The sequence below is a fragment of the Amborella trichopoda genome, chromosome 11 (genome assembly GCF_054954075.1).
Source record: "Amborella trichopoda isolate Santa Cruz 75 chromosome 11, AtrichopodaSantaCruz75HAP2 v2.0, whole genome shotgun sequence".
NCBI classification, from domain to species: Eukaryota; Viridiplantae; Streptophyta; class Magnoliopsida; order Amborellales; family Amborellaceae; genus Amborella; species Amborella trichopoda.
Genome location: NC_142346.1, coordinates 42,278,437 through 42,305,900, shown reverse-complemented (window position 1 = coordinate 42,305,900; position 27,464 = coordinate 42,278,437). Strand labels below are relative to the sequence as shown.

The 27,464-nt window shown below is 34.5% G+C and overlaps 2 protein-coding genes across 2 annotated transcripts in view; both read right to left on the bottom strand.

Annotated features, from left to right (window-relative positions):
• Positions 1–5,775: 5,775 nt before the first annotated feature.
• Positions 5,776–18,517, bottom strand: LOC18431855 (metal transporter Nramp7.2). The gene is made up of 13 exons (XM_088850634.1): positions 18,386–18,517; positions 16,602–16,680; positions 16,458–16,498; positions 16,279–16,357; positions 15,173–15,277; positions 13,788–13,897; positions 12,679–12,860; positions 9,729–9,798; positions 8,572–8,745; positions 8,070–8,174; positions 7,793–7,926; positions 7,184–7,286; positions 5,776–6,277 (listed from the first exon to the last, which is right to left on the bottom strand). Exons 1-13 carry the CDS (start codon positions 18,515–18,517, stop codon positions 5,948–5,950), a joined length of 1,644 nt encoding a protein of 547 aa, XP_088706760.1. The 3' UTR covers positions 5,776–5,947.
• A 5,790-nt stretch (positions 18,518–24,307) lies between these two features.
• The window catches only part of LOC18431851 (metal transporter Nramp6.2), a 43,042-nt gene continuing 39,885 nt past the window's right edge, over positions 24,308–27,464 (bottom strand). Inside the window, exon 14 of the mRNA XM_088852135.1 lies at positions 24,308–24,809. Within this exon, the coding sequence (XP_088708261.1) occupies positions 24,486–24,809 (324 nt within the window). The 3' untranslated portion in view covers positions 24,308–24,485. The remainder of the gene's footprint in view (positions 24,810–27,464) is intronic.

Below are 27,464 nucleotides of genomic sequence, written 5' to 3'. Positions count from 1 at the left end.
ATTTGACCATCCAGAAAGGGTGCAAACCCCCCCATATACACACATCACTATCACCTCTACTCTAATTTGACCATCCAGCAAGGGTAGCAAACCCCCCCATATACAACACACATCACTAGCACCTCTACTCTAATTTGACCATCCAGCAAGGGTAGCAGACCCCCTCCATATACAACACACATCACTAGCACCTCTACTCTAATTTGACCATCCAGCATCCAGCAAGGGTATAGCAAACCCCATATATTCACATCACTATCACCTCTAATTTCACCATATAAACCACACATCACTAGCACCTCTACTCTAATTTGACCATCCAGCATCCAGCAAGGGTATAGCAAACCCCATATATTCACATCACTATCACCTCTAATTTCACCATATAAACCACACATCACTAGCACCTCTACTCTAATTTGACCATCCAGCATCGAGCAAGGGTATAGCAAACCCCATATTCACATCACTATCGGTAAGAATTGAGCTTAGGACGTAGTGTTGCATAGTCATTAGCACTAACCAACTAAGCCCATACACTTTTCCAATTCGGAGCGCTTTGGGTAACAATAAACTGAATGTTCTGCTTCATCGGATGTTGGGAAGTTTTGTTTTGATCAAATTAGTCTTGGTTGGGGCCGTAACCGCAAACCAAAATATTCACTGCAATAAATTTGGGGCTGTTTTATACTTTTATTGATGCGAAATTTGGGTTACTAGGAAATTGACAAATTTGAAACACATGTTGATTTTAATACCGTGAAAATCCAACCCATAGGCTATCTTCATTTTAAATCATTTTAAAATAGGCAAATTATCAAGGGTGTGGTTTGTATAGGGCTAGGGCCCCTAAACAATCAAATCAAGACGTACCTTTAAAATAGCGTCAGAATATATTTTTCGGTGATGAAAATTTTTGTGATGACTTGAAACTTTATTTTCATATCTAATTAAAAAATTTAAAACTTAAAAAATAGTGTAGATCGAGCAGATCTATAAACACTTCAAAAGTTTTAAAAACTAACGGTCCAGATATACATTTCAAAAAAGTCTATTTTCAATACTTGAAATCCATTTTTTTTTATATCCATACATATTGAGGTTGAGATGATCGATTTGATGATTTTTTATGATCACAATAACCTTTTTTATGTGGAATGAGATGATCGATTTGATGATTTTTGAGAATCACAATAATCTTTTTTAGTGGAATTTTGAAGGGTGCCTTAATTTATTTGTTTAGGGCCTCGCCCTTATATAATATTTTTCCAATTATCAAACCTTTTTTTTTTTTTTCTCTTTGGGTAGTACAGTGATGGGAATTTAACTTGAGATGTAGCGCGGCTAAATTCCCAACTGCTAACCATTCAAGTCCAAGCCCGATTTTCTTCATTGATTTAGAATTGTCAAACTTATTCAAACTAAAGTAGTTAAATCAACTACTTTATCGAAAGAGTATTAACAAAGGAATCACTTTGTATGTGATGCCAACCTTATATAGGATGACGAGAATAACTTTAATCAAAATATAATGCATGGCCCAATATGAGACCCACTAATGCAGTATTAGCCGCTAGTTTCTATGAGCTGGATTTCCAAAGTCTCGAAAGGTTAAAGAGAGAGAGAGTCAACATGAGGAGTTTACAAGATTTAGTGCATCATAAATTCTTTTTCAGACAACCCACCATAAAACCCGTTTACTTTCTCTCTCTAAAAACACTCTCCCTTCACAAATCCCTTGGAGACCCATGGAAGGCATCTCCCTCTACAAAACCCCTTTTCCTTTCTCTCTCTAAAACCATCCTCCCTGCGCATAGAAAAGGCAAATTGGGAAGAAACCCTTGACTGGGCTATCCAAGGCTATCGTCATTTTTATCTCTGCATAATCGATGATTTACTAATTACATGCACAACAACACCGTATATCTATAAAGGGTGGGGTCTATATAGAGCCTAGGTTCTCAACAATCAAATTAGAGCCTACTTTCGGATAGTGTTTAAAAATGTGGTTTCATGCTGAAAATATTTGTGATAACCTTAAAATATATTTTCATCTTAATTTATAAAGTTTCAATCTTCAAAAATAGTGTAGATTGTTAGTTCTATGAAAACTTGAACATCTTGAAAATTTACGGTCTAAAAATACATTATAAAATACGCTATTTTCAAAACTTGAAATCCATTTTTTCTCACGTCCATTCTTGATGTCGAGATGATCAATTTGAAGATATTTAAGCATCAAAACCTCTTCTTCTAGTGATATTTTTTAGGTAGACTCAAATTTGATTGTTTAGAACTTCGACTCTATATAAACTTTTTCCATCTGCGAATAACAACATCATTCCCCTTTGATTAATCATTTTGCTTTGCTAATAGAAAAATAAAACCACAAAACCTCCACCCAAATACAAGTAGTTGCATCCATTGCAATTCTCCACCAGAATGAGACCCCTATCAACCACATTTAGCCGATGGACTCGCCACAACGAAATATATTCTGTAATTCCTCAAGGTTAAATTATATAATTGTAACCAATACAAAGTGGGCCACTCCTCCCACAATTATCAAATGGGTAGCACGGAAAAGTACGTAAAAAGTATGGTCATGGAATCAGTCAGGTCATCGGAAAGGAAAAGCACCTCATAAGTATGGTCATGGAATCAATCACGTAGTATGGTCATGGAATCAATCGCATAAAAAGCAATAGTATGGTTTCCCTAAAAAGTAATCAATCGCATAAAAAGTAATTTATGGGATGGTGATAACTCTATTATATACTACTCCCGTTATAATTAGAACACAGTTTGTTAGTTCCCTAATTTTAGTGCATCACAAATCAGAGGATGAATGGAAATTTAGAGGTTCACCTCGCACGAAAATTATGCCATGAACATGGATGATGCTGTAAAAGAAGTGATCAATAAATAGTCTGAACAGACAAACTATGATACAATCAAGTTGATCCATGGTGGAGTTATTTTGGATTGTTATGTAAATGTTATTTATTGTTAAATGTTGTCTAATGTTTTCCTTTTCCTCTTTTCTTGGTAAGTTATTCTATGATGAAAAAAGTTTATATAAGGTGTCAACCTTATACTATGTACTATAGAAGTAAGGTGCACCTCAAAATCCCATAAAAAAAAGGCTGTTTCATCATTGGATTAATATCTAATTGATCATCTTGATTTCGATATATATGGATATGAAAGAAGAAAATGAATTTCAAATCTTAAAAATAGTGTATCTTGTAGCACGTTATCTGAACATTGCATTTTTAAGATTTTTAAATGCTCATAGATCTGTTAGGTTTGCACCATTTTCATATCTTTCAATTTCATTATAGGGGTGAAAAATAGAATTTTAGGTCATAATAAGAATATTAGCATCAAATATACATATTTTAATTAGATTTTGTGGTGCACTTTATCGTGATTGTTGAAGGTTGACACCTTGTACAAACCTAACATTTGGCTTTGGCTCCAGATGTTCTAATTGCATCCTAGCCCACGGCAAAATATTTTGGGCCTACGAGGCATGGCTTGGGCCTAGCAGCACGGGCTCCTTAATGCCCTTAGGGGTAGCAATGGTCCGTGTGGCCCCACCCTATAAAATTAGGGTCTGGACCACAAATGTGGTTGAAGGGCTAAGCCAAGGTCCGAGTATCAATACCCAAACAATCATGAGGAATGACTGTACTAATCCCTATTTGGCTTAAGAAACCTCAAATATTAGTCACAAAACTACAGTGCATAAACAGATGGGCCATCGACTCCCCATCCATTTTATACATTAGACAAACATTTGGCAATACCTTTCATCTTTTAAAGAGATTGTCTATTGTCAGAATTTTATTAAGTGCATCAAGCTATAAAAAACATTGAATCTTATGTGGTATTGGCCATTTCTACACCTGAGCCACTTGTGGTAACATCGACCTCCATCTATCATTGAACAAAAGTGCATACATTGATTTAACTAAATAAATTCCAGCCTTATTCATTTCCCAAACTATCTCATCCTCCATATCACGAGGAATAAAGAACTCTTCTACCAACAAAGATATCCATCGTCATCAATTTCCCAAACTACCTCACACTCTGTATCACGAGGAATAAAGACCTCGTTTAGTTTAGCCAACAAAGATAACAATTGAGACGACACCCCTTCAGGAGTTCTATTGTATGGCACTTGCACATTCCAAATAACCTTATCACCCATAAGCTCGTAACTAAAATGCGAGGATTAGAAACTCTTGAAAATAGTTCAAGATAAGATAACTTCAACAACCATTCTCTATTCCAATTATGGAGCCAAAAGGATATAGGCGAGCCATTACCTGTACACCATCTAGTATCCCTACACATATGTGATCTGCACATAAATAAATCTTCCCAAAAAACAGGTCTTGCAGCATTATCTCTCCCACCCCCCAACGACATCCCAAACCTGTTAAGACCATATTTAGCCTGTAGCACCCTAAACCACAATTGATCCTTTAGGATAAGGCTACGCCACCACCATTTACACAACAACGCATCATTCATCAAACCAACTCTCCTAATACCCAGTCATCCTTTGGCTTTTGTGGTGCACACTCTATCCCATCTCAACAGGTGATATTTTCTCTCCTCTCCAAAGGTACCCTAAAGAAAATCCCTCATCTCTTTTTCTATCCTCTTCACCACAACATTTGGCATTTTAATCATAAACATTTGATAGATAGGGAGATTTGCCATACTGGACCTCCCAAAGACAAATATTTGGGCTTCTATAAATCCAACTTACACTGAGCCCGTTGAATAACCTTATCCTAAGTTCATACTGTTAATCAAGAATCAGAAAGAGGAAGACCCAAGTCTATGAGTGGGAATGTATCAACCTTACAACCTAAAGCTCGTGCCAAAACACCAACCATCTGATCATCACAATTCACTCATATTAGAGATGTTTTTGCAAAGTTCACCTTCAAACAAACAACTACTTCACAACATTTCAAAAAAAGACCAATGTTTTTGATATGCTCCTCATTTGCCTCACTAAAGAAAAATGTATCAGCCACATATTGAAGATGTGAAATAATTGGTCCATCCTGAGCAATCTTAAACCCATTAAAATTTCCCCTATTCACCATATTATTTATCATCTGACTAAAACACTCTTCATACACATTATGCAGAAAGGGTAAAAAGGGATCACCTTGTCAAAGTCCTGTAGAAGCTTTGAAAAAGTCAGTAGGACATCTATCAAATTGAATTGAGAAGTATGTAGACGAGAGGCAGCCAAAAATCCATTTTCTCTTTTTATCCCCAAACCCCAGACCTTCATAATTTCCAAAAGACTACTTCACTCAACCTTATCCTAAGCTTTTTCCATGTCCAACTTAATAACCACCCCCCGGCTCTCCACTTAGAATCTTAGAATGAACACACTCTTGAGCTACCAAGACACTGTCTATAGTTAATCGGTTTTGGGTAAAAGCTGCTTGAGGGACCATAATTAAAGAATCTAGGAACCTTTTGAGCCTTTCCGCCAAAATGTTTACCACAATCTTATACAGACTTGACAGTAACCTGATAGGTCTGATATCTAATAACTCTATTATAACTGACTTTTTAGGGATCAGAACAATATAGGTAGAATTGTCTCATACTTTTTGATGAGTACGTATGGGTTCTATACAAGGGCTTCTTTGGAGGTCACCCGTCTTTCCCCACTTCCAAATCATTTTTAATTTCAGCCAGCGACTCAGATATAAAAACAAAGAAGAATATCTGTAACTTGAACTCTGGCCATGGATTCCCATGTTCTTGTTGCATAACCAAAAAAATGGCTCAAAAATTACAATTCAAAGTTCCATCACTTCTAGTACTACTATTTCTACTGCGTTTAATATCTATCTCCCCTTGTTAGGGACAGTTGGTTCATAAACGAAAAGAGGTACACATGCTACTCAGGGAATGGAATATCTGCAAGGTCCTCTCTATAGGGGATATCTTTCTCTTCTTCTTCTTTCTTGCCTTCTTCACCTTTCTCCAAATGGCTTTGGTCTAGGGTTTCTTGGGCATCTACAAAAGTGACCACCCTGTTCTTTCTTAGGGTTAGGTAGATGACTGCTATAACATAGGCAGCCATTAGAGGAAGGACTATGATGCCTATTAAAACTGATGCAAACTTGGGCAAGTGGTTGTGGATTAACCAATGGACAAAGCCCGTGCTTAGGAAATAAACATTAATTCCAATTATGCAAAACCCTACGATCCATGTGACGATGACAATCTGCAAAACAAAATAATAACAACTATGAGTGAAGAAGTCCCTAAGGAACTAATTTGAAAGATCCACAAAGTTTGTATGAGCTTTTGAGTTTCAAATTTCTTTGTCAGTGTTGAAAATTGATTTTAGAGCCACTATAGAGATTTCAGTGGCCGAAAGTGCTTTCCAAGCAAGGATTTGAAGTGAGACTTTATTTGGTTTCATAAAGCCTAGGCCTTACAGAAACTTCATAGACTATTGCCAATACAAACATGAGTTCACTCCAAAAGTTCTTCTACTCGTGTAGGTGCAAACTGTTCATTAAATATCTTGGTTATAATCTAATACAACCTCATCAATCCACCTAGTGACCTTAAACAATAAAAGAAAGAGTCAAATCACACTCTTTATGTGTCTAAAACAACTGAAATCCTATGATTGAACATAAATCATCCAATCCTTCTTGTCCCTTAGATTTCAAAATGGGCAGTTGAAAGAGTATCATTTACTGGACACAAAGTTTCGGATAAAAATTATTGGACTTTCTGACTCAACCCAAACCATTCAATTTGACATCTAATAAGTGGGACTAGTTGTCACCTCCTTGTACAAAATGTAAATGGTTTCTTTGTAGGCAATCCCTTTTCTTATATCTATCAAATATCAACATCCAAACTCCAGTTTTCTAACTATTTAATATTTTCGAGGGAAATTTATCTTAATACATTTCTTATTTAAACTATTTGATATAATATATTTTTTCTTCTATTCAAAGTCAAAATCATGCGTATTTTGATGGGAATTTTGAAATTAAATCAAAATATATAGGTAAGATTTTAAATAGTTAATATCTAAGTGTATTTTGACAAATTTCCCCATATAAAATTATTGTGTTACCATCATTGGTAGAGTAGAAGAGAGTAAACTCACATAGATGGAATTCTTGTAGGGACCCATTTTTGTTGGGCCGCAGCTGAACTTGAGCAGAGGGACGAGAGAAAATGGCAGCTCAAAAGATAGTATCATCTGTAAATTCCAAATTATATATTAACAAAATCATTTCTCTCTCTCTCTCTCTCTCTCTTCTACATGGAGAGAAAGCTGATATGAACATATGGTAGTTGAAAAAAAAGAGGAAATGTGAGTAATACCAAATCACGATGCTGCCTGCCATAGGAGGTCCTATTTTTGTATTTCATGCATTGAAGAATAGAAAACCAATTTTTTGAAATATTTAAGCGACGCCAAATCCAAAATTTCTTATTGTAAATGGAATATCATTTTTTTTTTTTGGATAATTTAGTGGGGGATGATGAACCCCTATCTTAGCTGGAGCTCAAGTGGTGCTGCCACCACAACCCAATCCGAATCATAAACGAAATATTTGGTGCGACCTCGGTTAAAAAGAAAGGGATCCCCCAAACATTTAACCAAAAATTAAGGAAGTGCTCTCTCTCTCTCTCATCAATGATGGGATGAGAATAAAAACCCTTGATTCCTAAACTAACAAAAAATAAAAAAAAGATATCTCTCTATCTCACCGAAGCGATTATAATAAGCTTGCCGGCACCTGAGGATCCACCAATAATGGATACCGCTAAACTTGGGGCAATGGCAATGCACCTTGTCATCAGATTTCTCATCCACTTCTTCATTCGAAGTTCCAAGAATCCCTGCAACAACAACATACCATATATTATTTTTTTTAAAAAATACTACATAATATTTACAAAAACGAATTATCTTCCTTTGAAACCCCAAAAACAATCATCTACCACAAAAGAGCTTCTCAAACTCTTTATTCTTGTGTAACTACCTGCATAATAAATTGACCAGCATAAGTTCCGGTTACCGTAGAGCTCTGCCCTGAGGCTAGTAAAGCAATTGCATACACTGTAGAACTGGATCTACCTAGAACATTCTGTAGGATGTAGGACAAATAATGTTAGCGCCACAGTTTTAATAATTGAGTTTATCCATTCGGAATCAACTTAAATTGTTACGGAATTGTATACAATGCGACCAGTTATATATACTATAAGGACATCACAATCACTCCTACTCATTAAATGTCAAGTTCGATGGCTTGGCTTAGTCTCGAAGTTTGAGGAATTTTTTTTTTTTGAACTTTCGGGCTTTTGAATGACTGTTTTAGAACCTCCCAATTTAGAATCCAAGGACGAAACCGGATCGGCTAGTACCCGGTCCCAATTTGACCAGTCGAGTTTACAAATGCTGATATTAACACACAAACACACACATACACAAATCTTGTTTTTCTTGTAGCTAGCTACCTGACCATTTTGGGGGATTGGTACCTTGAGCAAGAAGGAGGCGGAGCTGAGATCGAGGTTGTTGCATCTATCTGCATCCTCATCGGAGATGTGCTGCCTTGAGCACACTGTACCCGATACCGATACCACCGACACATTGATTAGAAATGCCAGGAAAAGTGGAAATCCAGTCTCTACGAAGATGTATTTGCGTGCACTCTGCATACGAACATCTAATTCAGGTTGAAGCATAAATCATTCTGAGAGAAGAAAGAGGGGGAGAATCCATTGATCCAGGAATTCAAGCGGAAAAAGAGATAAAATGGCTATAGCATAAAATAAAAAGTAATTTATGTACGGATACATAAAAAAACAGAATATGCTAGTTTTGGACGAAAATTACGTGGAAGGTCTGAAAATCCTTTTTATTTTTATTTTATTTTTTTCCAAAATTGCTCTTCGGTTTAAGAACCGCTTTTTATTTTATTTTGTTTAATTTGCAGTGCCCTAGTGTAAGGGACAGTGCCCTATTGTAAAGGGCAGTGCCCATTCCAGAAGGCATTCCAAGGTTGGTATCGTCGGATTGCCGTATTTCTTAGCAAACAAATGAGCTAATGCGTTCTGAGGATTCCAACCTCGGACCGCCTGAAAAGCACCGGAGAGGGCGGTCCGAGAATGGGCAGCTCGGACTGCTTTTGAATGCTTAAAAAAGTCCGTCTTTACAGTCCAAGGATGCCAACCTCGGACTGTTTTGAAGAGTACCATACAAGACAATCTGATGACGCCAACATCGGACTAATTGGGCATTGCCCCAAACATTAAGGCAAAACCCTTCAATTGAAAAAAAAAAAAAAACAAAAAAAATCATAGGACTTAAGGGCAATTTTGAAAAAAGTAAAACCTTACCATAACCAACTTTCATTATAATTTTAACCCAAACTTGACTCATTTCGTTTTTTAGTATTTGGTTTTTTGTCTATAAGTAATTCACTCTAAAATAAATGAGATAGAAATCAATAACAAAGCTAAAAAAAGAGATAAAAAACCAATAAAAAATGAGGTTATGCTCGAGTGGATAGAAGTTAACGTTAGCAACGCTGCATCTCAAATTTGATTCCGATCATTTAACTATTGAAGAGAAAGAAATAAGAAGCCAAAATAAGAAAGAGAGAGAGAGAGATGCCCAATCTTTTGCTACTAACATTTATCTTATGAACAGACTGGGGCACCTTCCTCGATAAGACAAGCGCTGAGTGCAAAAACAAATTATGCCTGCAAAATATTTCATAGCATTATTAATCCTGGAAAACAATCTCCATGAAACAACACCACTTCTTAATTTCCCAATTTTCCGTTCTTTAATTCCAACAGGAAAAAAACAACACTTATTTCCATCATTCTCTCTTGTAATAGGAACGATTATCATTTCTCTTTTTTATTATGGATGAAGTTTCTATAGGGCTTAGGTTTTATGAAAGCAAAATAAATCCTCACATCAAATCACATCCGGAAAGCACTTTTGGCAACCAAAATCTCCATTATGGCTCTAAAATAATTTTTTAATACTGACAATAAAATTTAAAAATAAAAAAATGGTACAAATCTTACAGACTATGTATAGTTAGTTTTAAGGCGAAATGCATGGTCTAAATAATTTGTTACAATATACATTATTTTTAGAGTTTGAAATCCTCAATTCTTTTCGCAACCATAATGTTCAAGCTAAGATGTTCAATGCTTGAATTGCAATTTTCAGTGAACTATAAAAAGAGGCTTTACTTATTTTGATAGAGCTGCAGCCCTGTCAAACCATTTTCCTTTTACTATACTTATATATTGATATCCTTTAATTTGCATCGCTCCTAGGGGTGCCAATTTTCATAGCACTTGCCTATATAGAGCAATGTTTCTAGACTCGGCCCTAGTCCCAACCACATAGCTCGACTGGGTCTGGGCTCTGCTGTGTCACTCACAATGCCAAAAACACTAATAAATAAAAAGAAATTTAAAAATATTAAAAAATAAAATAGAAACCTTAAAAATGAAATAAAACTAAAAACTAACTTAAAAAATGCAAATGAGCTACAAAATGTAAAAAGTAAAACGTTAACTTAGAAAAAACTTGACCTTTTTTTTTTTTTGGAGGTAATTTAATGGGGAATACATGCACCTACCTATTTTTTAAATGGTTAGGTTTTTGAAGCTGTCACAATAAAAATTAAAAAATCAGTGTCAAGCACGTCTAAATTGCATGTATACTTTTCATGCATCGATGCTACACATTTATATAGTTTTTTATTTTTACACTTTTAATGCATCCAAGTGTACTTGAATATTAGGCTCCGTCAAGAACCGAATCTGAGTAACCGAGTCGTTAAACACTTGGAGCACAGTTAGCAAGTCTGGGACTATCAATAAATTGGCTCACCATAAAATAAAAAATAAATTATTTTTATTTTAAAAAATCGGATGAAAAAATCTGGTAAAAAATACGGATTGGCAAAAATACTTCATATAAAGATATCGCTAATATATCGAATTAGGCTAAAAAAATCGGAGTAAAAAAATCAGACAAATTTATAATATTAGAAATTTTGAAATTCTAAACAATAAAAATTATTTCAAAGCCATCAATTACTAATTCATCTATAAAAACTTGACTAGACTAATATAATTAAGTCAATTAATTAAATGCTTCGTGACTCTCATCCAATCATCTAATATTAAATACATAATTAACTAGTATATACCAAAAAAAAATCTACCATACTTTAAGAAACATCGCACCTACTTATTACATACAAAAACAAATATACTATATAAATTTATTCTTTAAAATACTTTAACTATTGTACGGTGACAAATATACTATAAATTTATTCATTAAATGCTTCAATATCACACCTACTTAGCCGGTGCCAAAAAAAATACATGATTTTTGTTTTCTCATTACAATGATTTAATTATGGTATGGTGACTATGGTCACTCCATAACTATGGTTAAAGTTTTATATATTTCTTTAATTGAAAAGAGGCTTGTAGAAATTTGGGTTTCATATCTTTGTGTTTACGGTTTAGAGAGAGAAGAAGGAAAAAGGAAAAAGGAAGAAGGAAGAAGGAAGATAAGAGAGAAGAGGGAAAAAGGAAGAGAATAAAATAGGGCTAGGCTCATAGCCATTAGGGTTTATAGAGAAGAAGAAGGAAGAAGAAAGAGGTCATGGGCTTCACAAATCCCAATGGAAGAGGTCTTAATTGATTTTTAGAGAGAGAAAAAGAAAAACCTAATGGAAGAGGTCCTAACTAATTTTTAGAGAGAGAAAAAAAAAGATGGGATGCTGATTTGGGATAGTTTGAAGAGGGGTTTTTCCTCTGATTTGGGATAATTTGAAGTGGGTTTTTCATTTTTTTGGAAAAACAGCAAGCAAAGCTGAAGGATTAAGTTTGGGGAACTTATCCTATATGTACAATTACTTACTCTGTAAGTTTATAGTTTACACAATAAAAAAAAAATGATTACCTGGTCCTATAGTCACACTCTCTGCTTCTCATTCATCAGTAAAAGACTATGTTTTGAGCTCTAATTTGTACCATAAACAGTATTTTTATAAAAACAATTATCACAAATAATCATAGAAATCTTCATGTATATGTTTTTTTTCCCAATGATTTACTTTACAAAATGATTTTCTATAAACAATATTTCATTTACATAATGATTTTCCAGAGTGACAACTGAAACCTGCATCTATTTGTTGAAGTTTTTAAAAAAATTCATACCGTCAATATGCAACTGTAGCTTTGAAAAATACCGTGGGGATAAAAGTTGTATTTTAGTTTTTTTTTTTTGAAATAATATTTTTTTTTCAAAAGCACGACAGTAGCAATGGCTGCAATACACAAAACAGGAACACAAATCTTTTTTTTTTAAAATATAGATAAAAAAGAATACGGTTTTTTTGCCTGATGTAAATCTTATTATGAAAAAGTACGTTTTAAACTGTTTTATGAAAACTACGCGGTTCTTTTCGACCTTTTCATAAAGTCTCCATTTAAAACTGTTTTTATAAAAACGTTGAATTTTTCTAAAAATCGTCAAATAAACAATGACTTGCGAACTATGCTTGGGAGAGTAACAGAGAGAGAGGCGATTACGGCGAGAGGAGAGCCCCAATGAGAGCAATGGCAGCACCGGTAGCCCCATTACCGCTAAGCTTAGGAATGAACATGCCCGTGAATACTTGTGATACCTTTGGCTTTGCATAGGCCAACTCCGCAATGTAAGAAGCAGCCATTAGAAACACCATGGTAGCCAGCAAAAGTTCCAGCTTTCGAACCTAGTTCACAAATTACACAAAAAAAAAAAAAAAAAAATCACAAATTGAGAAGCTTAACTTTGTGGCAACAAAAAAATTAATCACAAATTGACAAGCATAACATCGTCGACATTGGCAACATTGATCCACTCTTATGTGTCAATGTAGCACAAATATAGAGCAGTTCGATGTTATTGATATCAATCCGCACATTTATTTAAAAAAAAACAAAAAGTTTCTAACACGGAAGGCGGTTTAATGTCAGCAAATATCGAACTGCTCCATACTTGGGCCAAGCCCTAGGTACTAAGCAAAGAAGTAAACAAAGGGTAACAAAATTAAAAAAAAGATTAGCAGGAAAAGGTGGTCGGAATGGAATCCAGGCCATGTAAATATGTTTTAGGCGGCCTCATTTACCAATTCTGATATATATATAAAAGGAAATGCAGGGACAATTCATCTCAATCGGCCATTCTCAACCCCGACGGTTGACATCACATGGCATGCCGGATAATTTGGATGTTGATGGAGGGAGAGCAAGACAACCACAAGTAGACATCACCCAAAGGTGTGTCCAATTGGTCCTAGTAACTGCCCGTCCATTGATCAGAAAACCGAATGAACTTTTCCCACTTTTCCTTTTTGGGTGTGGTTTGTATAAGCACCTCTAAATCTTTCTAAAAGAATTTCGCCGTCGGAAACTTTTGCGACGATCTTAAAATATTTTTAACCACTAGTTATGAAATTTAAAGCTCCAAAATAGTACTAAACACCTCAAAATTTGAAGCCCAAAAGATTTTTTACTCTTCTGCGAGTATACCATCCATCTACTCCCTCAAGCAAAACTGATACTGGGATTATCTTTTAGATAAAAATTTGAGGCTATAATCTCTAGAACCTGACAACATACATTAAATAAAAACTTTTAATTTTAAAAAATATTGTTACCCCATATCTTTGCAGGCCGAGGAGGAGGAACGTGTTGAGACCAGTGATGAGAACTCCGGCCCATATTGGAATATGGAAGAGGATTTGGAGAGCGGCCGCCGTGCCTATGACTGGTTAGGGAAAGAAAGATATGGAAATGACTGTTCAGAGAGATAAGTAGAAATGGTATCTATAATAAAAGGGTGAGTTTTGCATGAGCTTGCAACCTAAAACAATCAAAGTAAGGAGCAGCTTCAAACTTTGTCATAAAACAATCAAAGTAAGGAGCAGCTTCAAACTTTGTCATTAGACGTAATTTTGGTGTCGAAAATTTTTAAGATAGCCCAAAAATCTGTTTTCATTCTAATGATAAGATTTTAAACTCCAAAAGTGATTGAGCCTTATATAAACTTTTTTTATAATAAAAAGTAGAGTGATTTAAGTAATGACCTTAAATTTTTAAGTAAAATACAAAATGCTCCAATTATATACGATAACCGCAAAGAAGGTCCTGTCAACTTGTCTTTTTTTTTATTTTTTTTCATAAATTTCCCCTCGGTCAAACTGAATTTTGATTTATTTATTTATTTATTTATTTAATAATGAATGTGATTTAAATTTTGGGGCAATGCCTTAATAACGAAAAAAAAAAAATAATTAAAATTTAGGTTGACCAAAGGGCAATTTTGAAAAAACAAAAACCGGTTGACTAAACTTATTTGTAACCACCTATAAACAAAGCATTTTGTATTGGGAAAGGTTTCTATATCTCCCTTATAGATCTATGCTTCCCCTACCATCCAACCGTCCAAATTTGATCAAGAGAGCTGCTCACCGTTTGATCTTTGATCCGACGTCTCAAATTATTTTATTTTTAGGTTTTTTTTATAAAACTTGTATGAATATGAAATTTGGTACGTGCCATCTTCTCATTGGGGCGAACCTATAAAAAATATTAAAAATAAATTTTCGATAAAATATAATAACCAAAATACCCCTTGAAGCTTTTAGGGGTATTTTGGTCATTTTATTTTATATTTTGGTCATTTTATTTTATTAGAAATATGTTTTTCATATTTTTTGCTATTAGAAATATGTTTTTCATATTTTTTGCTAGTGTGAGTCTAACAGAGAATTGGACTTCTAAAATTTGGTGTCAAAATAGTTTATAGAAAAAAAATAATAATAAAAAAATAGTAAAGAGATGTGACATTGTAATTGGGGAAGGATATAAGTTTGATGCTGGAGGGAAAACATAGAAAGCGTGCCTTTTTGTATTTTATCTAAAATTTTAAGGTCTCTACGTAATTCACTCAAAAAAAGAAAAAGCAAGAAACATTAATTCAAGAGGTGTATGTTCATTAAATGAAAGCTGATTCAGTTTTTTTTTTTTTGGTTGTAGTTACCTTCGGGTATGTCAGCTGCGATCACAGCCACTTCAGCTAGTAACCAAAGGCAGTAATTCACAATCTTTGGATACTCTGTCCTGCAGTGCTCTGCCAAATGCTTTCCTGCACAAAGATTTGGTAATCGCGTACATTTATACTCTCTCTCAAGGAATTAACCTAAATTATATCTTTCTCTGTCTAGTTTCCTTTTGCATATTTGGTAGTCAATGGTATTTTCGTTTTCTTCTGTTTTTTCACTTGTGGATGGGTATTTATTCATTGGGTTTTTATTTTTTTGGGTAGACGTAAAACAACTTAATTAATTAGAGCACCTTGGTTTCATCTCTCTAGGATTATTGTTTGCATTCTTTTCCTCTTTCTCTCTCTCTCCTGTTTGGCCTCTTTTTTATTTTGGGTTTTTCAGAACGATCTTTATATATCTCTTATTTTTTTTCTTTTGGAAATTCTTTTCCCTCCATTTATTTTTCAACTCCCTTTTCATAATTTTTTTTCTTTTATAAGGGATCGTGTACAACAATGCCGATAACTTTCTTATAAAGAGGTCACAATTGCTATTAACAGTTAGATAGAAAATTGGATGGATTAAAATATGTTACAAAAGTCGGAAATTTTTTTTTTTAAACTTTAAGATACACTCAAAACCACCCAATTTGAAATATGAAATATAGAAAGGATTGTAACCTCTTTATATTGACAGTGGTTGGGGTTGTGGTGGTAGCATCCCATGTATAATCACCACGTTATCTTTTGGATTCCTACCACCAACACCCATACTAGCACTTTAAAAATCTGACTCTTATGAGCCACTGAATTAACCAACATTTTATTTTTTTTATTTTTTTTTATTTTTTTTGCAATTAAGTGGGGAAGACAGGCCTTACTCAGTTTTTGCAATTTTGGAATACTAACTCCCACACTCTTTTTTCCCACACATGTGTTTTCCTGGCTTCCACTTTTCTCTTATCATCTCTCTTTCCTTGTTTCTTTCTTTTCCCTGTTGCGTTGGATATGGTGATAATCAAAATCACCCACATAAAAAAAATCACATACTATATGGGGATTCTTAAATCCTAAAACATTAATGGGCCTCTCTTTCCCCTTACCTTTAGTGACTCCCAGGTTTGCTGCAAGTGACTGAATTATGAGAATAAAGATAAGCCCAATAAGCACCACCCATAGCAGCTGTTAAACGCACCGTATTATATTATGTTTCAGCAGAAAAAGGTAATACTAAAACTCAAATCTGAGAGAGAAAGAAAAAGTATTTTATCTCTCATCCTACCTCGTACTTGTGACTCGCTCCTGCTTGAAGGTCCGTCTCTACTGTAACAACAAAATGACTCCGTCAGAGAAAGTTATCTAACCATGAAACCATTAGAGAAAGAGAGAAGCATGAAATGAAAGGGTACAGTAAGAGGAGGATTACAGTTGCCGGGATCAAGATAGGCCAGTGAGACAAGGAAACCAGGCCCAACGTATGCCAAAAATTTTCTCCATCCTGCTTCCTAGAGAGAGAGAGAGAGAGAGAGAGAGAGAGAGAGAGAGAGAGAGAGGTGTCAAATAATAGAATAGAACACTCTTATGAGACTCGGCCTCATTCTATGGGCGAGGTGAGTAGGCTGTACAACAATGTTCTGAAGTTTAATTACGTCAAATCTCCTTGAATGGCTTCACCATTAGCTCTCATTCATTTATTTTACATATAATAATTTTTCCCTTTATTTTTTTATTTGTTTTATATATAATAATTTTTTCCTCTATTTTTTTTAAAAAAATGAGATGGACATAAGAGAGTTAATCAGATTCACCCAAATAACTTTCCTCGACCAACCGAATCGATTTTCTGAACACTAGAACAGAAGTTACAAGAGAGAGGATTTGAGAGCTGTGAAGTGCCAGTGTGCTTCGAAGATGCTTTGGGAATATGTCTTCAGGAATGGAATGTTAATTTTGTCATAAACGGAGAATGAGCTAGCCAAGGCTGGAGTTGATGCTCAAGTGTTGACCATTTATTTATTAAATGAGAGAGTTGTAGCTCTTGTAATGTGGATAGGAGAGACGTAGATTTTTATTTTCAAGATTGCTCTCATGCAATTCTTTATTTCATGTACGGTTGTAATTTTTTGATTCATTAATTAATGGATGTGGTTTCTATAAGGTTGCAATTTTAAATAATTCAATTAATGTGTGTCTTTAAATTGTATCGTAATATGTAATTTTGGGGTAAAGAATTCTTAGGATTATCTAAAGGGCTAGCTTTCCATGCTTTCCCTACAGCGTAGAAGTTCTATCCTCCACTTTATCCAACTGTCGATTTTGAATAGAGGGTTAAGATTGCCCTAATCACAATGTCACATCTCAATATTATTTTATTTTCAATTTTTTTTATAAGTTATTTTAACATCAAATTTTAGGCGTTCATTCCTCTATTAAACTCGCACTAACGAAAAATATAAAAAAAATATTTTCAATAAAATAAAATGACAAAAAAACACCTGAAAGTTTCAAGGGGTGTTTTAGTCATTATATTTTATCGAAAAATTATTTTTAATATTTTTTATAGGTGCGCCCCAATGAGAAGATGACACATACCAAATTTCATATTCATACAATTGGTATATAAAAAAAAAACTTTGAGACGTCGGATCTAAAATCAAACGGTGGGTGAGTCTCTTGATCAAAATTGGACGGCTGGATGGTAGGGGAAGATAGAACTTCTATGATGTAGGGGAGGCATAGAAACCTTTCTCTTATCTAAAAATCTGGTTTCATATCTAATTATAAAATTATAAACTAAAAGAATGGTTAAAATCAATGTGCTGTAAGATGCACTTTTTTTGGGACTCAAAATATTTGTTTTTTTCATATTCATTCATCTCGATGTCGAGATGAACAATTAGAGGGCTTTTCAACATTGAAACAACCATTTCCAATAGATTTTTGAGGTATATCTTTACTACTACATTTTAAGGTTGCAACCTTATATAAACTTTTTCCTTAATTAATATCTAACATTTTGTTCAAAAAAAAAAAAAAAAAAAAAACAAAAAAAAAAATTGTTTGAGAGGAGAGAGAAAGTGGAATGCGTAAAGTCTCTTTTAATTTTACCCGGACTTGGGCCGGGCGTAGGCCAGCCAAAGGGAAATAGAACCGGCCTAGGGCTGGAGCTGGCCCAGACGAAGCCGGGCTCATTGCCCGCCCTACACATACCTTTTTCTTGGGCGTGAAGTGGTGCTCATGGGTAGATACAGGCTCTTTTCTATCCAGAGAGACAATGCGATTGCTTCCTCTCCATGAAGGCTCCCTGCAAACAGCTGCACCATTCTCATTCACATCCGCCATCACTCTCTCTCTCTCTAAGCTGCACTCTCTCTCTCTCTCTCTCTCTAAGTTGCCTGCACGATGTGATTCTTTCGGGTGATGCTTATGTAGGCGCTAAACACAAGCATTTAGTTAACAAACTTACATAAAAGCGTATCACTCGATTATCAGTAAAAGTAAAGGACATAATTACGCCATGCCCTGCTACTCTTTTGGGACAAAGGTAATAATTTTTAATTATTCCCTCAATTATAAAAAAAATAAATGACAACACAATCACAAAGAGTGTAATCACGAGATACATATGTAAATAATCCAATCACCTAACCTTTACACCTTCCCCAATTCCACCCACCCTAATCCCACCTTTCCCTCATTCAAATTACCACTAGCTATTGCTCCTTGCAGCTACTTCACACATAGCATCACCAACATAACTTTACTATGGGTGAGGTCTGTATAAGGTGCTCTCTTTATATTAAAGTAATGGGCACCTCTAAAATTCATTTGAAGATTTAGTTTCGATGTCGCAGATTTATGATGGCTTAAAAATCTATTCTCATACTTAGTTATAAAATTTCAAATTTTAATTTTAAAAAATGGTAAGGAATGAACAGATTTATAAACACTTGAAAATTTTGAATATAGCCGGTATAACATCAGAATGCACAGTGTTTATGATTTGAAATTATTTTTATTTGATCAATTGGAGGGCCATCTAACATCAGAATACTCTCTTCTAGAGGATTTTTTGGGTGCACCTTACTTTAATAGTACAAGTTCACAACTTTATATAAAATTTTTCGTTTTTCTTATCAATAAACATATACGAATATTTTCTCATCTTTCCGTTATTTCCTCCCAAATCATCACAAAAGGCTATGGATCCTCCATCTCACTTTTACACCAATGAATGGTGTTCATTGAATCACCTTCCACAATCCACCTATCACATTTTCCACCATTATATCTTGCGCTAACAACTTCATTTCAGCCTCATTTGCAGTTACTGCACCAATAGGACCATAATAATTTTTTTATAGGGTTAGTGTTGCACCCACATGCTGTGGATAGTTAAAAGGTGCACGAGCACCTTTTAGAACCTGACCTCATCCAAGGCCCAAAAGTTAATTTTATTTATATTTTAAAAATTATATTTACTTAGAATTTGGGTTATAGCTTCATTTTTATATGGAGAATTAAATAAAAAATTGATAAAATATATTTTAAATAAAACATATTGACCAAAATACATTTAGAGTATTTTGATCAGTTTTTATTTGAAACAATTTTAAATCAGGAAAATGATTTGATAAGGGTGCGGCCCTATCAAAGTACGTAAAGCTTCCGTGCTCAAAACTTATTAAAAATTACAATTCAAGCATTCAAAGAAATTTACATCGGGCATCTCAGCTTAAACATTATGGTTGTAAAAATAATTAGGATTTCAAGCTCTAAAAATAGTGTATAGTATAACAAATTATCTAGACTGTTCATTTTGCCCTAAAAATAAGTGTTGATAGATCCGCAAGATCGGTACCTTTTTTTGAGCTTCCATTTTTATTGCCGGTTTTGGAAATTGATTTTAGAGATTTCTATTGCCAAAATTACTTTCCAAACAAGATTTGTGATGAGGCTTTATTTTGTTTTCATAAAGCCTAGGGTTTATGGAAACTTCGTCCTTTAAATTATTTGAACTGCCATTGTAAGTTTTGCATGAGAGAGTATATAGATAGTATTCTCTGGCAGTAGTAGGAAAGCTTTGGGCTTTTCCTAACGGATGAGACCGGTGTAAATGTTAATTTTGAAACATGCTTCAAAACAACACCTGTTATGAAGGATTGACGGACTACAACATAGTGTTGTCCTTATGGTCCACCTTGAGCTTACCCTTTCTTTTGTCTTAAGCCTTTTTCTTTTGGGTGGCGTGGTAGCACCTTGCTTCATAATTTACACCACACACAACTTCACCTGTTATATGATGGATGTAATTGGGTACATTTATTGCCTTCACTTTTCACACATGGAGATGATAAGATGATGCACTTGTATACATCTATTGCCGGCCTTTATTTCTCACTTTATAAATATTTGAGGCCCCATCGTTCATGTGGTTTTTACATTTCAGGGTCTTTATCACTTTTCCATGCATCAAATTCATGTTCCACGTTCTTCATGAACCAAAAGCATGATCAATAATGACACATTTTTGTTCATTCCCATGTTTTTTTATGCATAGAAAGCTCTCATTGCTATACTAGTTTGATGCACCAATGATAGGGTCATATGTACATAATGCAACATGTTTTAGTGAATTTTGATTAAAATCAAAGTCTCTTTTGACCCATGTGAAAATGTTTTGGAAATTGTAGTTTGAAGTGAGTGTTGAAATGGGACTCAATGATTCAGGAAAAATATTTTCGATTTGGCTGTATCCCAGAATGTACTCACCTGGATTGCTTATATCTTGAATTTCTGTCGAGTTGGGGGTGTTTAACATTTTGAAGAAAGCGAGTCCATCTTGTGCTTCCTAATCTGTTGCTGAATGACAATCTCCCGGACTAGACAACCCTTACTAGGGTTAACATGAAGTTGGAGTTTTTAGATTTTCTACTTATGGACGTGATAAACTCCCAGATCCGACCTAACCCTAACAAGGTTTAACCAGAAGTTCAAGTTTTCATAATTTCTACTTCTGGACGTGATAAACTCCTAGACCAGACCTAAAACTCACGGGGGGTTACTGGAAGTTGGATTTTTTTAGAGTTTCTACTGCAAATTAGCTTCGGTTATGGGGATTCGACCAAAATATTCATTTCAGGAAGTCATTGAAGAACCAACTATTTCAAGTGTTAAACCAATTTATATCATGAGATGGCTACTAAAAGCTCGATAAAAGTAATGACGGAGGATTTTGTGAAATTTCAATGTTTTTATGGTGTGAATTTTAGAAGGGGGTAGCCCAAGGTCCAATTCTTCCTAGGACCTTAAAAGTAAAATATGCATTGAAGAAACCACGATCCTCTGTCAACACAAAGGCAGCCATACAACTTTAGAATCCACCTGTGCTCATACTATTGGTGAACAAACGGGCAGTGATGGGATATATACAAATGGAATATCCTTAATGCTTTGAGTGATACAATAATAATACGAAAATGACAAAAAAATACAATAATAATACGAAAATGACTATATATACAAATGGAATATCCTTAATGCTTTGAGTGATCCTTTGTTTGATTTCTAAACAAGAATGCCAACTGCAAATGATATATGGGAATCTCTTTAAACAAAATATAAACAAGAGGATGCTAAAACAAAGAAGTTTCTCATTAGTAGATACTTGAATTTTAAAATTATAGAAGAAATATCAGTAATGGGTTTATGAGTTCAAGATCATTGCAAACCCACTAGCATCAAATGAAATTAAATTTGACGAGTCCTTCCATGTCGGTGCAATAATAGAAAAACTGCTTCCCTCTTGGAAAGGCTATAGAATAGATTAATACATAAGTCACAAGATTTGAGCCTAAAGCAATTGATGACTCATTTGATAATTAAAGAGGAGAATAGACTTCGAGATTTGAAAGTGCACAAATCTTAGATTAGAAACCCATATAATTAAATGTCTGAAAAAGAAAATCCAAGGATAGAAAAAATAAACAAAATTGCAGAAAAGAAAAAAGAGAAGAAAAAGGAAAAGCAAGACAACAAACTTCCAAAAGCAAAGATGGTTTATGACAAGGGAAAGAAGCTCATGGCATACTATTTTTGTGGAAAAGCTGGCCAAGTGCAGGAATTCCACAGAATTTGAAAGAAGCAGTTGGTTCCCTCCAATGTGGTCCAGGAAATATTTGTAGCCATGATGTCAAAAATAAATGCTGTAGGGGGTACAAAATGGTAGGTGGATTTAGAAGCCACTGGATATGTCTTCAATGATAGAAACATATTAAGGTGTTACGAAATGGTGGTTGAGGATACTATCATTTACATGGGCAATTCTTCTTCTTTCAAAGTTGTTAGTAAAGGAATGGTTGGATTGAAATTCACATCTAACAATGTCCTAGCCACTCCAGATGTTAATTGCGCCTCGAAGTCTAGAGAAATCTGGTCTCTACATACTTATTGAACAAGTGAGGTTTCAAAGATGTCTTTGAGTTAGAGAAATTCATCTTGTCAAATAATGGTGTCTTTGCAGGGTATGATAACCTTTGAAGGCATATTTAAACTCAATGTACATACTGAAAAAGGTACCTCTTCTTCTGTGTATATGATTGATTTCCTTTTTTTTTATAATATGATAGATTAGGTGAAGTTAATAATCATGCTTTGAGAAAAATAAATACTTTTAGACCTTATTCCTAAGTTTGAGAATTTAAAAAGTACTATGTGGGAAGCATGTACAATCAAAGATCACATGGAAACCCTATCCTAAAGCAGAAATAAGTTCCAAGATATTGGAATTGATGCGTAGTGATGTTTACAATTTAATTTGAGAGGAGTACAAACCAGTAGTGGGAAGAAATACTTATCAATTTTGTTGATATTTTCTCAAGATACATATATGTTTATTTGATTAGAAACAGAGTGGTAGTACTTGAGAAATTTAAGATTGGACACAATTTCTTAGACTCGTATGTAGAAATGTGGCCCGTCTTACTAATGTATTTTAGAAATGGATTTTGGCCCTAATTTTTAAGGAATATATAATCTATAATGTATAGACTATTAATATATAAAAGAAAATAAATTTAAAACTTAATAATAATAATGTTTGGAAAAAAATATTTAGACTATTGGCTTTAAGTTTTCTTTGGAGGGAACACCATTTACATCCATCTTTGGACGGATGGTTTATGCCTAGGGGGACGCAAATGTAGGAACATGCAACGCTTTTCCTTTAAGATTTGTGGACCCTAGATAAGACCCATATGAATAATGCCTGACGTATGGTCTTGGAGTATTGAGCATGGACCTTAGGTCAAGCACATTCAGCCTAAGTATATTTAATATATACTTCAAAACTTCGGCTCAGGCTCGGGCTGTTTACCTACTGGGCCCGACTTGGGCCCGGTGCAAAAAACCCTTGGCCAGCTCAGGCCCCTTAACAGCCCTTACCTCCAAGTTGAAGATTATGCCAAGGGATAAACCATTGTAATTCTGGAGGGGGAGAGACATATTTGTACAGGGAAGAGAGATGAGATATACCATTGCCATTCTAAATAGGCCTTCCTCTAGGGTGAGTATATAAACCATCGTCATTCTAAATGGGCCTTCCTCTAGAACACACTCCCGTTGAAGTTGTGTTGAAGGATATTTGTCTTGAACTTTTCCTATATACCAGGTAGTAATCGTAGCCAACTGTCTTAAGAAATTCATTTTCTTTTGATGAATTAAGTGTGGTTTCGATACAAGATCTTCTTTGGAGGTTGCCCACCTTGCCCCAATTCCAAACCATTCTTAATTGCACCAACATATGTACTAATGCACAAATAAAGTTGGATATCTGCATAACTTAATAATTGAAACCTGCCCATGAAATTAAGGGCACATTTAGGACGTGTGAAAATAATTTTCTTGAAATTATTTTCACATGAAAGAACTTCACTAAATAATTAGATGTAAAAGTTTTTTGCACCAATTGGTCCCTGCGTGTTTTTCACACCATTTGTTACCCAACTGGTGTGAAAAATCTCAGATTGCGGAGTTCTTTCATGTGAAAATACTGTCAGAAAAATATTTTTTTATCCATACCAAATGTGTCGTAAACTTCTACTATTTTCCATGTTCTTGTTGCATAACCAAAAAGAACTCAAAAATTAAATTTTAAAGCCCTTATCCTCATGTTATTACATCATTTGTACTACTACTATTAACACTAATACATGTTTCTACAATTTCTATTGCCTTCAGTATCTCTTTCACCTGGTGAGGGACACTTAGTTCACAAAAGAAAAAGATAGACATGTTAGAAGAGATACAGATGTTACTCAGGCAATGGGATATCTGCAAGGTCCTCTCTATAGGGGATATCTTTCTCTTCTTCTTTCTTCTTGCCTTCTTCACCTCCCTCCAATTGGTCTAGGGTTTCTTGGGCTTCTACAAAAGTGACTACCTTGGTCTTTCTTAGGGTTAGATAGATCACTCCTATAACATAGGCAGCCATTAAAGGGAAGACTATGATTCCTACTAAAACTGTTGCAAACTTGGGCAAGTTGTTGTGGATTAACCAGTGGACAAAGCCTGTGCTTAGGAAATAAACATTAATTCCAATTATGCAATACCCTAGGACCCATGTAATGATGAGAACCTGCAAAATAAAATAATAACTATGAGTGAGCAATCCCGGAGGAACTAATGCAATTAGTATTCCACTATGTTTTAATCAATAATTTACAATATTTAAATGTCATTGTCGTCATTAACATTATTACTGCAATTTTAATTATGGAAACAAATTATATAAGATTGCAACCCTATACTATAGAAGTAAGGTGTATCTCAAAAATCTCATAGACAAGATTTGACCATATTTGGAAAATCCTCCAATGATCTAGACTTTGAGATGTATGAATATAAAGAAAAAGAATAATTTCAATTCTTAAAGCTGGAGCATCCTGTAACAAGTTATCTAGGCCATGTATACTTTAAAATTTTTAAGTATTATAGATCTGCTTGATCTACACGCATTTGAGACATTTAAATTTCAAAATCAGGGTTGAACATGAATTTATCAAGCTATTGTAAAATTTTTGATATTAGAACTACATCTTTAGTCAAAATTTAGAAGTGTGCGTTAGGGAACCTTATATGAAGCTCACCCTACAATTATTCAATTGTTACATAGGAAAAATTCTAAAGGCCTCTTTCTTTCAAAATAGCGAGTATTGGACTAGTCAAAAGGAATATATCAACAGTACTAATATTAGTTCATGACAGAATATCGTGTACTCGTGTGGGAGCAAACTTTTCATTTAGTCTCTCAGTTAAAAGCTAATGTATCCTCATCCACCTACCTGGTGACCTTAAAGGAAAAAAAAAGAATCAAACCTCACTCTCTATGCACCAGAAACAACTCTAAGATTGAACAGAGATCATCGAATTTTGGAATACACGATCCAAGTACTTGAAGAACTCAAAATCAAACTTTCTTCATTGACAATTATCGTTTGATGATACTCATGCGAGCTCCAAAATTTTATATTAAAAAAAATAAAAAAATCCCCCAACTAGCACTTTCACTAGAGATTGCAAGTGTACCGTATGCTCCATTGTTAGAAAAACCGGACGATCTAATCAGTAATACCCGGTTAGATCGAAACCGACCCCTTGTCGGTTTTGGTTTCGGGAGGTTTTGGTGATCGGTCGGTATTTTAAAAATAAAAATTCAAAAAAATATCTATAAAATACCAAAAATAAGGAATTTGAATTTTTAATATTTTTTACATTGTGTAAATATTAAAAATTATTTTGATCATTAATACTCACTTTTAAAATCCAGTTTTTCATTAATTTTCAACTTCATTTGAAGGCAATTTGTTTTAATCATTATTTATATGATTTTTATATTTTAGTGTATGTTTTTTGCAGCATTTTAAATTTTTTTAATAATTTTTTGGCCACCCGGGACGTACCCCGTTAAAACGGTTGAATCGGCCTGTTTACCGGTTAGGCCGGTTAAACCGCTTTCGGCTCTATATCCGGTTAACCGTTTTGGTTTCTATTTTGTGATTACTGGTATGCTCCCTCTGGCGCAATATGAGTTATGTATCGACTACCCATAACCAAATTTACTGTTGTCCTTCCCATTATTGACCATATCTCTCCCTGATATAATGGTTTTTATTTTTTATTTTTTTTATGTAACTATTTTCTAGATTTTAGGGGTATTTGTATCTTTTTTTGTTGCAGAGAATTAAGAGCTATAGTTGGAAGTTAAATATGAAATAAATGAAGGGCTGGGATTTAATATTGATTAAGGTTTATGAAGGACCAACATTAGTCTTAGGATTCTTTTTCTTTCTATATATATGTCACTATTGGACTCCAAAAAAAAAAAAAGTAGAATTCATTATGGTTCTTGTGAAAGAATCTCATTTGGAGTAGACTCATTTGTAAAGCTAAGAGGGTATATTCTCCCATCCCCTTATTTTTTGAATTATTACTCTTATAATTTATTTATTTTATTTCTACCCTGGAGCACTTTCTTCTCTCTCAAATCACCATCATCCAATGTGTTAAAAAATTAAAAAATGCATATTACTTTTATATCTATGCATCTTGAGCATGACTCTGTGAAACGCCCACTCAAATCACCATCATCCAATGTGTTAAAAAATTAAAAAATGCATATTACTTTTATATCTATGCATCTTGAGCATGACTCTGTGAAACGCCCAATACCAAAAGGTGATTAAAGAAGGTAAATATTTGAGCACCAACCGTAGCAGATGTGATGAGGATTGAAGTTGAACACAATAATAAAAATACAACAAGCTTATATGCCAAATAAATATAATGACCACTTTAAAAAATATTTTGTGCTCATTGGAGTCCCTAAATCATTCTTAGTTATCCTTAATTTAAATCTTCCTATCATCATGTAATTCATCATCAAGTATGTGGTTGGGGAGGTTGGAAGCGTGACTAGAGATTTTTGTTGATTGTTTTCACACAGTATTTAGCTAGTTCTTTTTAGGTTTCGCAATGGGCAAGGTGACCCTTCTCAGCCCGGCATGCCTGGCCCTGAAAATTTAGGGCCTAGGCCACAATATATGGTCCAAGGGTTAGGCCAAGGCCTAGCTACCATGGCCTGAGCAACAGGTTAGGTCGCGCCTGGGCTATGGAAGTGCCGCCGGCTCTATGTTCGGCCTTATCTTTTTTCTCTATATTTCTTTGAATCTATTAGGCATGGCTATTGCAAGGACCGGCTTGGCCTTGACCTAGACAAGGCCTCTTTGGTAAC

Excerpts from the sequence above, each read along its gene's own strand:
- LOC18431855 (XM_088850634.1), bottom strand. The coding sequence starts at position 18,517 with ATGGCGGATGTGAATGAGAATGGTGCAGCTGTTTGCAGGGAGCCTTCA. Across the intron at positions 12,861-13,787 it reads TCGGCCTGCAAAGATATGGG|GTTCGAAAGCTGGAACTTTT; the intron begins GTAACAATATTT and ends TTTGTGAACTAG. Across the intron at positions 8,746-9,728 it reads AGTCTGTTCATAAGATAAAT|AGTGCACGCAAATACATCTT; the intron begins GTTAGTAGCAAA and ends GTTCGTATGCAG.